The 13,073-nt window shown below is 42.4% G+C and overlaps 2 protein-coding genes across 2 annotated transcripts in view; both read right to left on the bottom strand.

The window, feature by feature from the left end:
- Positions 1–487: 487 nt before the first annotated feature.
- On the bottom strand, positions 488–4,292 carry LOC134348742 (peroxisomal trans-2-enoyl-CoA reductase-like). The gene is made up of 4 exons (XM_063052545.1): positions 4,173–4,292; positions 3,403–3,536; positions 1,654–1,845; positions 488–610 (listed from the first exon to the last, which is right to left on the bottom strand). The coding sequence occupies exons 1-4, from the start codon at positions 4,282–4,284 to the stop codon at positions 488–490; spliced, it is 561 nt and encodes a 186-aa protein (XP_062908615.1). The 5' UTR covers positions 4,285–4,292.
- Positions 4,293–6,580: 2,288 nt separating this feature from the next.
- The window catches only part of LOC134347614 (glial fibrillary acidic protein-like), a 39,766-nt gene continuing 33,273 nt past the window's right edge, over positions 6,581–13,073 (bottom strand). Inside the window, exons 6-9 of the mRNA XM_063049976.1 lie at positions 10,996–11,189; positions 8,747–8,781; positions 7,195–7,259; positions 6,581–6,816 (exon numbers count right to left, since the gene is read on the bottom strand). Of these exons, the coding sequence (XP_062906046.1) occupies positions 6,781–6,816; positions 7,195–7,259; positions 8,747–8,781; positions 10,996–11,189 (330 nt within the window). The 3' untranslated portion in view covers positions 6,581–6,780. The remainder of the gene's footprint in view (positions 6,817–7,194; positions 7,260–8,746; positions 8,782–10,995; positions 11,190–13,073) is intronic.

The following is a 13,073-nucleotide window of genomic DNA, read 5'->3' as shown; positions in this document are numbered from 1 at the left end:
GCCAACGTGTCGGATCGGTCTCTGTGAATGTTAGTGGGGCTTTCTCTCTGCCTAGTGTGCTGGTGGCAGCATCTCCCTCACCTGTCTCAGCTGTAGGACTGTCATCATGCAGTGGTGCTTGTTCATCAAACAAAGTTTGATCATCATTATCACCATCTGTTTGAATAGAATTGTTCTTCTCATTTTCATTGCTCTGATTATCAACATCTCCCGTACCGCTTGGCACTGTCACTTGGCACTGCAGTCCCATGCTGTGACGATGGTGCAGCAGCAACTGCAGTCGGCAGGCCTTTTACAGATGCTGGACCAAAGAAAGATGTAACTTTTGGGAGACTATTTAGACGTTTTGTTTTGTTGTCTAATATTTTCTATTTTTCATCACCACTAGGGTAGGAGCATTTCATTTTCCTCTCATTGAAAAGTAGCCTTCGTTGCTAGGAGCAATGTTTACAAGTGAAGTAAATATTTCAATGTATTTTCTCAGATGTCAGTCAGCGAGCGCCCACTGGTAGTTTGGCTGGCAATAGCAGGAGAATATTGTGTCAGTCGAGGGTCCCTGGGAGGGCGGGGCCCGTTTCAGTTGAAACGGGTGAAACATAGCTAAGGCCGCCTATGAAAAGCACATACCACCAGGCTTAAGGACAGCTTCTACTTCACTGTTATAAGACCACTGAATGATTCTCAGTATGATGGGATGGACTCTGACCTCACAATCTACCTCATTATGACCTTGCACATTATCTGTCTGTACTGCATTGTTTCTCTAGATGTTACGCTTTATTCTGCATTCTGTTGCATCACACACAAAGTGCTAGAGGAACTCAGCAGGTCAGGCAGCATCAGTGGAGATAAGGAATAAATAGTTTCCATCAGAGCTGCACTGAACATCAGTGAGACCAAACAACCAATTGTAGACTTCAGAAAGGGCAAGATGAGGAAACACATACCAATCCTCACCGAGGGATCAGAAGTGGAAAGGGTGAGCAATTTTAAGTTCCAGGGTGTCAACCTCTCTGAGGGTCTATGCTGGGCTCAACATATCGATGCAGTTACAAAGAAGACCTGACAGCGGCTATATTTCATTCGGAGTTTCAGGGGGCTCGGCATGTCAGCAAAGACACTTGCAAATTTCTACAGATGTACAGTGGAGAACATTCTAACTGGCCACATCTCCATCTGGTATGTGGGGAAGCACTGCACAGGATTGAAATAAGCTGCAGAAAGTTGTAAACTCAGTCAGACCCATCATGGGCGTGAGCCTTCCCAGCATCCAAGATACCTTCAAGGAGCAATGCCTCATAAAGGTGGCATCCATTATTAATGATCCCACCATCCAGACATGCCCTCTTCTCGTCACTACCATCAGAGAGGAGATACAAGAGCCTGAAGACCCACACTCAGCGTTTTAAGAACAGCTTCTCCCCCTCTGCCATCAGATTTCTGATTGGTCCATGAACACTACCTCACCATTTTGTTCCCTTTTTACACTGTTTTTAAAATATGTTTTATTGTAACATATTAATTTTTTATGCATCACACTGTACTGCTGCCACAAAACAAGTTTCACATCACACGTCAGTGATAATAAATGTGATTCTAATTCTCCCCTCCTCCCCACCACTGAACTGACCACCCCCCACTCCCCCTCCGTACCCCTGTCCTCTTCCTGTTGCCTGTACCTTCTCGGCAGCAGAGGAACGTTCCCGTCAAGTTGGTGTCGATCACAGCGTTCCAGCCTTTGGTGGAGATGTGTTCAGCTGGACTGATGACCTGACCCCCTCCATTATTGACCAGGTAATCAATCTGACCATGGAACTCCAAGACCTTCTGCATCAAGTTCCTCACCTACCAAGAACAGGACACCAGGACAAGTGACTGCGGGCAGAGAATGGCTCAGTTAGATAGCCACTGAGTATATTTACATTCCACCTGTCACACAGGTGAGAAACTGCTAGAAAATTCAGCAGTCTAATGAACAAGGAGGCAATTGAAAGAGAGAGAGGACTCTGACTTTGTTTTGATAACATTTTTAATTGTGGCCTTGAGAGAGAGAGAGTACGGCGCCAGCTGAGACACAAGCAGGGAAGTCACCATGGTAACAGCTCAAAGTGGTTGAGCTAACGGACAGTTGGAATTTTGGGTAGATTATAAAAGTTGATCCCTTTGTCTGATAACGGAGAGGAGACACAACACGGGAGAACTGCGGAAGCTACTGGAGAAACCACTGGTGGAGTTTAAGACCACCACGAATGTGGAGGCCACGGACCGATTAATTTTGACCTGTGATTACCAGTGCAGGTAAGAGCTTGCCTGTGGGGTCCTGCTGGTGGTGAACCTGTGCCGTGGGTTAATCGACTGTTCCCTCGAAGGGGCTCTGTCCATCTGTGTCTGTGAGGGGGTCATACCAAGTGACTCTGAAGACTTCGGAAGCAAGAACAACTTGGTTCACCGGGTTCAAGAACAAGTATTACCCTATAACTATCAATCTCCTGTATGGAGAGCTTTACTCACAACTCTGAACTGATTCTACAACCAAGGATTCACTTACAAGGACTCTACGACTGGTGTTCTCAGTATTATTGTTTTTTATTTACACAACTTGTCTAATTTCCCAGGCTACAGCCTGGATTAGAGAGCATGTCTTATGAGGAAAGGTTGAGCAAGCTAGGAGTCTTCACTTTGGCGCGAAGGAGGATGAGAGATGACTTAATAGAGGTGAAAGTAATAAGAAGCGTAGATAGAGTGGACAGTCAGAGACTTTTTCCCAGGGTGGAAATGTATATGGGAAGGCATAATTTTAATGCAATTGAAGGAAAATATTGGGGATATGTCAGAGATAAGTTCTTTACACAGAGAAAATGCTGGGTACATGGAACAGCCTGCCAGGGGTGGTGGTAGAGGCAGATACATTATGAGCATTTAAAAAACTCTTAGATGGGCACATGTATGATGGGAAAATGGAGGGCTATGTAAGACAGAAGGATGACATTATTCTTAGATTAGCTTAAAAGGTTGGTACAACATCGTTGGCCAAAGGACCTGTACTGTGCTGTGCTGTAATGTTTGAAGTTTTATTTTGTCTTATTCTGCACCCCGGTTGTTTGTCAGTCTTTTTATGTATCATTTTTTCATAAATTCCATTCTATTTCTTTCTTTTCCTATAAATGTCGACAAGGAAATGAATCTCAGTGGTGACATATACAGACTTTGATAATAAATTTACTTTGACTCAGCCATGTTTATGTCATGGCCAAAAAAGATTGCCAGTGCATCTATGTATATGTCAATGAACTGAATATCTGCATTGAACATGATGCCAGTCCAGCTAATCCTGGTCCATATCCCTCCATTCCCTGCCTATCGATCATTACCATCAGAACTGGAAACAATTGCAGTCCTTACGTCATCCTCCTTACGAATGTTACACTGAATCGGCGTCACTTTTGCAGGATTGGAGTCCACCAGTGCCGCTGAAAGTTGTTCTGCAGCTTCACGCAGTCGCTCGATTTTACGGGACGCAATCACGACATTACATTCTGGTCAAATTAAAAGGCAACAATTTACACCAGGACAGCCCAACAGGCAACATCACACTGGGCAACAGTTAAACTGAAGGAGGGGTGGTACTGAGGGAGGGGTAGTACTTCCCCTCAAGAGGGTATCTATCATTAAGCACCCTCACCATCCATGCCCTTTTCTCATTAGTATTATCAGGGAGATGGCAAAGGAGTCTGAAGACACACCCGGTACGTTTTAGAAACAGCTTCTTCTGTTATCAGATTTCTGAATGGTCCATAAGCACATCAACACTACATTACTGTTCCTCTTCTGCTCTACAGTAAAATGTTACGCTAGTGATAGTAAAGCTGATTCTGAGTGCCACACTGTGGGAGGGGCGGACCTAAGGGAGTGCCTCACCGCGAAGGGGGCAATACTGAGGGAGCGCTGCACCGTGGGAAGGAGCTGAGGCCATGCCGCACCAAGAGGGGCGGTACTTAGGGAGTGTCACACACCATGGTAAGGGGCGGATATGAAGGACATCGCAACGTGGGAAAGGCGGTCATTAATTTCAGAGGTTAATAGCCACAGTTCAGGTGCTCCGACTCCAAGCCTCCCTCAGACTACCGCCTCCGGATTTGGGCCCTGGCTTCCCCAGGCTCTAGGGTCCGCACCTAGCGCCAACAGTTCGGCAGCCACGGCGGCGCCAATGCCGCTCCCTCCGCCGGTCACAACCGCCACCCGGTCCCGGAACAAGGCCGCACGGAACGGGCTTCGGGCTGCCATCTTGTACATCACGTGACGCTGTCATCTGACCGAGTCACGTGCTACCCAGACTTGGGCCATTACCTCCGATAGCGTTACGTGTTGTTGGGGATCTATTTCCTTTTTCTCGTTACAGGTCACTTTATAATTACGGATTCCCTCCGATGAGGTTCCAGGTCACCCTATAATTAGGGATTTATTCAAACATACATGATCATTCGTGAATACAGCTAAACGAAACAGCGTAATTCTGGGGTCAGGGCTTAAAACCACCAAAAGTCACAGAATCAAAAGCTTATGATCCCACTCCTGTTTATTGTCATAGTTCACTCTATAGTTAGATTCCCTCCGATAAAGTCACAGGTCATTTTGGTTCCCTCTGGATAGGTTGACTAAGATGGGGCAAACTATAGATGGAGACACGATACTGCAGTTGATGGAAACCAGCGCAAATTGCTGGAGGTGCTCAGAGGGTCAGGTAGCATCTGTGAAGGCACATGGACACAATGTTTCAATTTGAGACCTTTCATCTGGACTGAAAGCTAGAGGGGAGATGGTCAGTATAAAGAGGTGAGGGGAAACGGTGAGGCAAGAGCTGGATCTGATAGATGGATCCAGGTGAGGAGGAGTGATACGTGGAAATGTAGAGGGTGGAAACAGTGACAGGGTCTCGGAGGTGATAGTAGAGGCGACGAAGGTTTGCAGCTGATATAATCTGATAATAGGAAGTTCACTGGATCGATTTCTGGAAGAGGAAACTGAATTTTGAAGATTGAGAATGCCTTATATTGATACAATTCTGGGGGAGGTGGTCACAGGGCAGATGCTGAGATAAGAGAATCTAGAAATGGCAGTGCAACACACAAAAAATGTTCCAGTCATTGTACCTGCATACAATGCTCCTTTGGTCAACATCTTCTGGATAGATCACTTCCTTTATGTCGTTTATATTTGTTTCTTGTCTTGAATGGGATTCTGGAGCCTTTAGTGCCTGTGGTTTGCTGTTTAGAGATCGTTTGGGTGTTCTCCCACTCTGAACAGGAGGGAGGGATTTGGGGGGTTCATTATCGTGCTGCCTTTCATTTCTTTCTTATTTTCATGGTTACCCCGTGAATTGAAGAATTTCAGAGTTGTGTACATTTATAATAAATGAACCTGTGAAATTCCGGAGGAACTCAACAGGCCAGGCAGCATTTATGTAAGGGAATAAAACAGTTGACGTTTCTGGCTGATACCCTTCATCAGGACTGGAAAGTAAGAGGGAAGAAGCCAGAATAAAAAGGTTGGAGAGGGGAAGGAACACAAGGAAGAAGGTGACAGGTACAGCTGGATGTATGTGGGTGGGGGGATGAATTAAGAAGCTGGGAATTGCTGGGTGGAAAAGGTAAAGGGCTGGAGAAGGAGGAATCTGATAGCAGAGAAGAGGAGATCAGCAGAAAGCAAAGGAAGCATACCAGGGAGAGGTGATGGGCAGGTGAGAAGAGGTTTGAGGCCAGAGTGGGCATAGAAGCGGGGGGGAATTACCTGAAGGAGAAATTGATGTTCATGCCATCAGGTTGGAGGCTACCTAGACGGAATAAGAGGTGTAGCTCCACCACCAAGGGTGGCCTCATCGTGGCAGAGGCGGCGGCCGTGGACCGACATGTCAGAATGAGAACAGGGGTTGGAATTACAATGGCTCGCATCCAGAAAATTCGACTTCTTGCAGATTGAGCAGCAGTGTTAAACAAAGCAGTTCCCTAATTTGTTTGATCTCAAGGTTGCATCGGGAATACCGGATACAGGAGATGATCCCAATTTGTAGATGAAGTGTTGCATCAACTGGAATAGCAGGACATTGTCCTGGCACAAAGGGGCACTCATTGACTGATGAGGAATTTCTTTTCTCAGAGGCACACAAACTTTGGAAATATTCTACCCTGGTGAGTTGTGGAGCAGTATTATTTAATAGATTCAGAAGCAAGGGAAGTACATTATAGATAGGTCAAAGGTCCAATCAGGTTTAAGGAGCATTGCAGTCCAATGAATGTTTCTCTATGGTCTACAGCATAAATTATGGGCATTTATTGAATTAAGAATCTGCTTTACCATTACCTGACATTTGTCGGAGTTTCATAGTCATAGAGCCCTGAAGCACAAGGTGGGGTAAAGGGTGGAAACAACAGCAGTCTGTATACTCCCAACATGTGGTAATGTTTGCCACCAGAAAGTCTGGAAGTTATATTTTTGCTCAACTGCATCAAGTCAACTTTTGAAAATGTATAAACAACATGAATGTATTTCTAGTAAGCACAAACAATAAAGCTCAAAAGGCACTTACGTTAAACTTTATTTCCCAGATAATCCACATGTGAAACAAGCAAAATTAGTGAACTTTCATACACATTTACTAAAATAATGTAAATTGCAACATGTCAATATTTTGGTGATGTGTTTAAGGCTTCGATCTCTTATAGGTGAGAATGTTGAGTAGATGGGACTCTGATCTGCAGCCATTTGGTTTTCAACAGACCAGCTTTAGTCTTGATCCAGAGCACACAGATCTTCATTGTCCTACAGAAAATAATTTGATTGAATATACTATTAATAATCCAATGGTTCCCAAACATTTCTGGGTTATTGCCCCCTTAGCTCCCAAGACCACATTCCCAGCACCCTTCTCCTTTTCTAGCCATATATAAAAACTAAGAAATTTTGATTTGCGATGCACAGTGACAGACAAAAAGAACAAAAAGGTTCAATAAATCATAAAGACTTTGATTCATAAAGACTCTGGAGCACACTGGCTGTTAACTTTCCTGACATGAGTTATAGCTCAAAAACTGGATGTACTTTTGCAGTCAGATCTGTAGCCACACTAGAATTTACTAATCCCTTTAAGAAATAAAATTTCTATCCCAAATTTTAAAATTCATGTATTATTAATCTTACCTCAGATTCCCTATCTTCATCAGATGAAGATATTAGACATGTGTCATTTGTATCTCTTGCCTCTTCTAAAAGAAAAGCAATCATTACTTTTTGGGTCAAATAAAACTTAATTACTTTTATACAAATATGCATCTGGTTTCTGGATATAGATTTCAGACAGCTATCTTTGCCAAGAGTCATGCTATATGCTTTATGGATTTAAAAAGTACTTCCAAGTTAAAATGTTTGTTACTTTGTGACAATTCAATGGGGTGGAAATTCTTTCACACAGTGCAATGCTATATACAGTGGACTCTGGTTAATTGGACCATTGGTTAATCGGAGCAGCTGCTTATTTGGGACAACTCTTAAAGAACAAAAACAAATTGAGAAAATAGCTGGGATTTCCTTCTTTAAATTTGTGACACTATGCTACATAATTGAGACCGGAGGCTGTTGTCCAACAGTTCTAACTAGCATCTGTCATGTGCGTTTGCATCCTGACACACTACACTGCTTAGAGTAAGCAGTTTATCATAGCATCAGATATGCCTCAGTTTAAAGAGCAGTGATTTTTGTCACTGGTATTTGGCAAGAAATAAACAGTAAAACAATTCAGAACTGTTTTGCTCACTGCGATTTCAAGCATTCAGGCTTGGAGATGCCAGAAAAGGCTGGGAGTGAAAATTAAGAGATTTCAACAAGTTAGGACCTACAAAGAATTGAGGCATTGACAATCATCTTGAATGTTACAATGAAAATAAAGATTTGGAGGATGCAGTTTTTGAAAGGATTGTATGAAGGCAGTCCTTTATCTACATTAGGTAACTGCACTGATTGTTCACTTACAGTCAAAAGAACATGGCAGTGTACACTGGATGAACTCATGTCAATAAATATTAAGAACTAATAGTTTTATAGTACTGTATTAGTATAGATAGTGTTCTAATTCATTCTGAACTTCATTTAAATACATATTTTGTTACTGTTAAATCACAGTTTCGATTTTTATATACCTTTTTAAACTATTTCCATGAAACTTCAGCTAATTAGGGCAGCTGCTCAATTGGCCAAACTTTACAGGTCCTGATGTGTCCCAATTAAGCAGAATCCACAGTATTGTAATGTGAATGTTGGAAGTATGACAGGTAAATTGCTGATGATGTAATCCATGTGGAAGGTTATCTAACATTGCAGCAGGATACAGATGAGATGGAAAGGTGGGCACTTCAATAAGCAAAGTATAGAACCTAACATAGGCAAATGGGATTAGTGTAGATAGATACATGCGTGTTGTGGGTTGAAGGGCCTGTTTCTGTACTGGTTATCTCTATGTTTTGTAGTGGGGAGAAAGGCCAAACATAATTTGAGTTCATGGGCAATGCAGCAAGGAAAAAGTTATGTGTGCATTACTCCTTATTCTGGATGTCACCATCATCTGTGCCATGCTGCTGGTTTCATCATCACAACTAGAATCTAGGTGAATTTCAGAAATATCTAGTGCAAACAGAGAATACAAAGTTAGCACTGTCCATAATATTAACAACATCAAATGGACTAATAGTATACACACCTTTTTTAATTATTGCTGGCTGAGATGAGTAGTCCCTAGAAAGCAATAATATAGTAATTTTTATTTACTTGTTTTATTTGATAAAATATCACTGATTTCTAAGTTTTGCTTTACTCCTTCAAACTGTTGCTTCATTACACCACAAGCAACTCTAACCATTTATCAGGTCTCCAGCTACCTAATTCCTCATCGGGGATAAACTATTAGGCCAATTTCTATTTTCACCACATTCCCAGCAATATTAAGATTTTAAAAAAGAGTAAAGATTAGCTTTATTTGTCACATATACATCAATACATACAATGAAATGTATCATTTTGACCATTAGACATAGGAGCAGAATTAGGCTATTTGGCTCATCAGTAATCTGCTCCACCATTTAATCATGGCTGATCCTTTCTTTCCCCCCTCCTCAGCCCCACTCCCTGTAATCTTTGATGCTGTGGCCAATCAAGAACTTATCAATTTCCACCTTAAATACACCCAACGACCTGGCCTCCACAGCAGCCTCTGGTAACAAATTCCACAAATTCACCACCCTCTGGCTAAAGAAATTTCTCAGCATCTGTTTTAAATGTGTGCCCCTCTATCCTGAGGCTGTGCCCTCTTGTCCTAGACTCCCCCACCATGGGAAACATCCTTTTCACATCTACTGTCTAGGCCTTTCAACATTCCAAAGGATTCAATGAGATTCCAACTCATCCTTCTAAATTCCAGCAAGTGCATGCCCAGACCAGATGTTCCTTGTATGTTAACCCTTTCACTCCTGGAATCACCCGTGAACCACTTCAGAATCCTCTCCAATGTCAGCACATCTTTTCTTTGATGAGGAGCCCAAAACAATTCACAATACTAAAGGTGAACCCTCACCTGTGCCTTATAAAGCCTCAGCATCACATTCCTGCTCTTTTATTCTAGACTTCTTGAAATGAACGCTAACATTGCATTTGCCTTCCTCACCACTGACTAAATCTGCACGTTCATCTTTAGGGTGTTCTGCACAAGTACTCCCAAGTCCCTTTGCATCTCAGATTTTTGGGTTACTTGTATACCTTCCGGTCTTTCAGCTTTTTGAGCACCTTCTCCCTTGCAATAGTAACTGCACTCACTTCTCTTCCCTCATGGCCTTCAACACTTGGCACACTGCTAGTGTCTTCCACAGTGATTGCCTCATTTAGTTCATCTGCCATCTCCTTGTCCCCATCATTACGCCTCCAGCCAACAGTTCGCAACTGTTTGCATCAGCAATCAACAGTCTGAGGATTGCTGGGGCCAACTTGCAAATGTTGCCATGCTTCCAGCACCAAAATCGTATGCCCACAACTTATTAATCCTCACTGGTATATCTTTGGAATGTGGAAGGAAACCAGAGCACCCAGAGGAAACCCACACAGTCATGGAGAGAATATACAAATGCCTTACAGACAGTGGTGGGAATTGAACACTGAACACTCGTGCTGTAATAGTGTTACGTTAACCACTACACTGCTATAGAGCATTGCAACTGGAATTTACTTGCATCTTTAAAGGACCACAGTTTTCAACAAAAATATTAACCAATAAGTTACATTTGATTAATTTTAATAAGTTCCAGGGTAGCTTCAGTTTCCACACATCACAAATAACCAGTCACTAGAGGTTTTCTGTAAACCCCATGGACTCAGGGCTTCTTCATAGGAAACTTTTGTCTCGTCTATTGGAGTAGGAAAAGGCCATATTGCCCTTGAGCCTGCCTCACTGTTCAGTGAGATCACCACTGACTTAATTTTGGCCTTTAACTCCACTTTCCTACCTGTTCCCATTAACTAGGGATTCCCTGTACTCCAAAATCCATCTGTCTCCGTCATGAATCTAGCTGCAGGGTAGTGAATCTATTAAATTCATTGCCATAGACGGCTGTGGAGGCCAAGTCAGTGGGTATATTTAAAGTGGAGGTTGACAGGTTTTGATTAGTAAGACTGTCAAAGATATGGGGAGAAGGCTGGAGAATGGGCCATGATGGAACAGCAGAGGAGACTCGATGAGCTGAATGGCTTCATTCTGCTCCTAAGCCTTATATACTCATTGGTTCGGTCTGAACATGTCTCTAGGATAAAGAAATTGAAAATATCACGAACTGGGCTGTTCAGCAGTTTCTGATGTGTCCCGTATGTTTGTTTCAGATTACAGAGACTACTTTCACCGCTTCAAAGTAATGAAATAAATTGCAAATAATGCAGTTTTCTAGATCTGCTATGGATAGTACTGACCTTGCTTTCCGTTCCACTTGACCCAGTAAATTTTTGTAAGTGACTATCTCTTGCTCTAGCTGTGTCTTTATATTCAACAGTTCCTGATATTCATTTGTGTGACGGACAATCCTTTTCTCCAGAACCTTACTGCATTCTCTCTGTCTGAATATATCTTTGTCCTTTTCTAACAGCGAGTTCTTCATTAGTTCATCCTTTCAAGAAAATAACTTCATATTTAACAGCTGTAAACATGTTACACAGGTTAAAAGCTATGCTATATCTTATTAATCTCTACAGAAAAAGAATAACTGAATACTATTGACAGAAAGAAACCAACATAGATGACTGGTTGAGTAGAACTTGGACAAAATGAAGACCGTGAGAACAAGAATGTGTTATATTTATACATTGTCCATTTGAAATAGCCAAGAAAAATATCTAGGATTCTTTAGAGGAGCACTATGAAACAAAATTTGCATTTCATAAAGTTCATCAGTGCCTCCTCTTTCTGAGGCTGAAGAGAGTTGGACTACGCACATCTCTGCTCATGTCATTCTGCAGGTATGCAGTACAGTATCCCAACAAACTGCATCACAGCTTGGTATGGAAACTGCACTGTGGCATACAGGAAGGTTCTACAACAGGTTGTCAAAACTGCCCAATGCAAGACCAACCTACCCATCATCAAGGATGTGTATACAGTGAGGTGACAGAAAAGGGCCAGTAACATCATGAAAGATCCCACCCACCCTGCTCATGGACTGTTTGTCCACTCCCACTAAGGAGGAGGATACGTAGCATCCACACCAGGACCACCAGATCAAATACAGTTAGTTTCCCCAAACAACAAGGCCGATCAACACCTCCATCCACTAACTCCCCTACCACTTCATTTCCCATCAGTCATCTTATGTATAACCTAGTGTCACTTTATGGACATTCAATCATTGTATACAAGTTGTCTGATGCATTTTTATTTATTGTGTTATTATTTTTGTGAATTTTGTGCTGCATTGGATCTGGGAACAAGTTTCATTCTCCTTTATGTTTGTGTACAGGAAACGACATAAACAATCTTGAACAAAATATTATGGCAGATGATCAAAATTTATGTCAACAAAAACCTCCCACTCAATATCTGCAAGTCCAAGGAACTGAATGGGACTTCACACTGGCAGAGTGCAGACAAGCATGAAGTTTTGGACTTTGGTAGGACCAACCAGGGTAGGTCTTAACACACTGAATGGTAGGGTACTGAGGACTATGGTAGAACAAAGAGATCTCGGAATACAGGTACATAGCTCATTGAAAGTAGCATCACAGGAAGATAGGGTCATAAAGAAAGCTTTTGGCACATTGGCCTTCATAAATTAATGCACTGAGTTCAGAAGATGAGAGGTGATGTTGAAGTTGTACAGGACATTGGTGAGGCCTAATTTGGAATCTTGTGTGCAGTTTTGGTCACCTATCTACAGGAAAGATATAAACAAGTTTGAAAGAGTCAGAGGAAATTTACAAAGATGTTGCCGGGACTGGAGGACCTGAATTATAAGGAAAGATTGAACAGATTAAGACTATATTCTTTAGAATGTAGAAGATTGAGAGGAGATTTGATTGAGGTATACAAAATCATGAGGGGTAGAGGTCGAGTAAATGCAAGCAGGCTTTTTCCACTGAAGTTGGGTGGGACTACAACCAGAAGTCATGAGTTAAGGGTGAAAGGTGAGAAGTTTAAGAGGGACAAGAGGGGAAACTTCTTCATTCAGAGGGTTATGAGAGTGTGGAATGAGCTGCCAGCACAAGTGGTCCATGTGAACTCAATTTCAACATTTAAGAGAAGTTTGGATAGGTACATGGATAGTAGGGATATGGAGGGTGATGGTCCCTGTGCAGGTCATTGGGAGTAGGCTGTATAAATGGTTTTGGAATGGACTCAATGGGCCAAAGGGCCTGTTTCTGTGCTGTACTTCTCTACGACTGTCTTCATCTAGAAGTCAGCAGTGGAAAGGGAGAGCGACTTCAAATTCCTAGGTTTCAACATCCCTGATGAGGAAAGTTTGTGAGATCTGGGGCTTTTCTCTTTGGAATGCAGAAGG

This window comes from Mobula hypostoma, chromosome 6 (assembly GCF_963921235.1).
Source record: "Mobula hypostoma chromosome 6, sMobHyp1.1, whole genome shotgun sequence".
Classification (NCBI taxonomy): domain Eukaryota; kingdom Metazoa; phylum Chordata; class Chondrichthyes; order Myliobatiformes; family Myliobatidae; genus Mobula; species Mobula hypostoma.
Note: the sequence above shows the minus strand (reverse complement) of the source record. Positions and strands in the feature narration are given on the sequence as shown.

What these genes read in the sequence shown, in the direction of transcription:
- LOC134348742 (XM_063052545.1), bottom strand. Translation starts at nt 4,284, where the DNA reads ATGGCAGCCCGAAGCCCGTTCCGTGCGGCCTTGTTCCGGGACCGGGTG. An exon ending in ACATTCGTAAGGAGGATGAC is followed by an intron (nt 1,846 to 3,402) that starts GTAAGGACTGCA and finishes TGTTCTTGGTAG; the next exon opens with GTGAGGAACTTGATGCAGAA. An exon ending in GCAACAGGAAGAGGACAGGG is followed by an intron (nt 611 to 1,653) that starts GTACGGAGGGGG and finishes TGCTTTTCATAG; the next exon opens with GCGGCCTTAGCTATGTTTCA.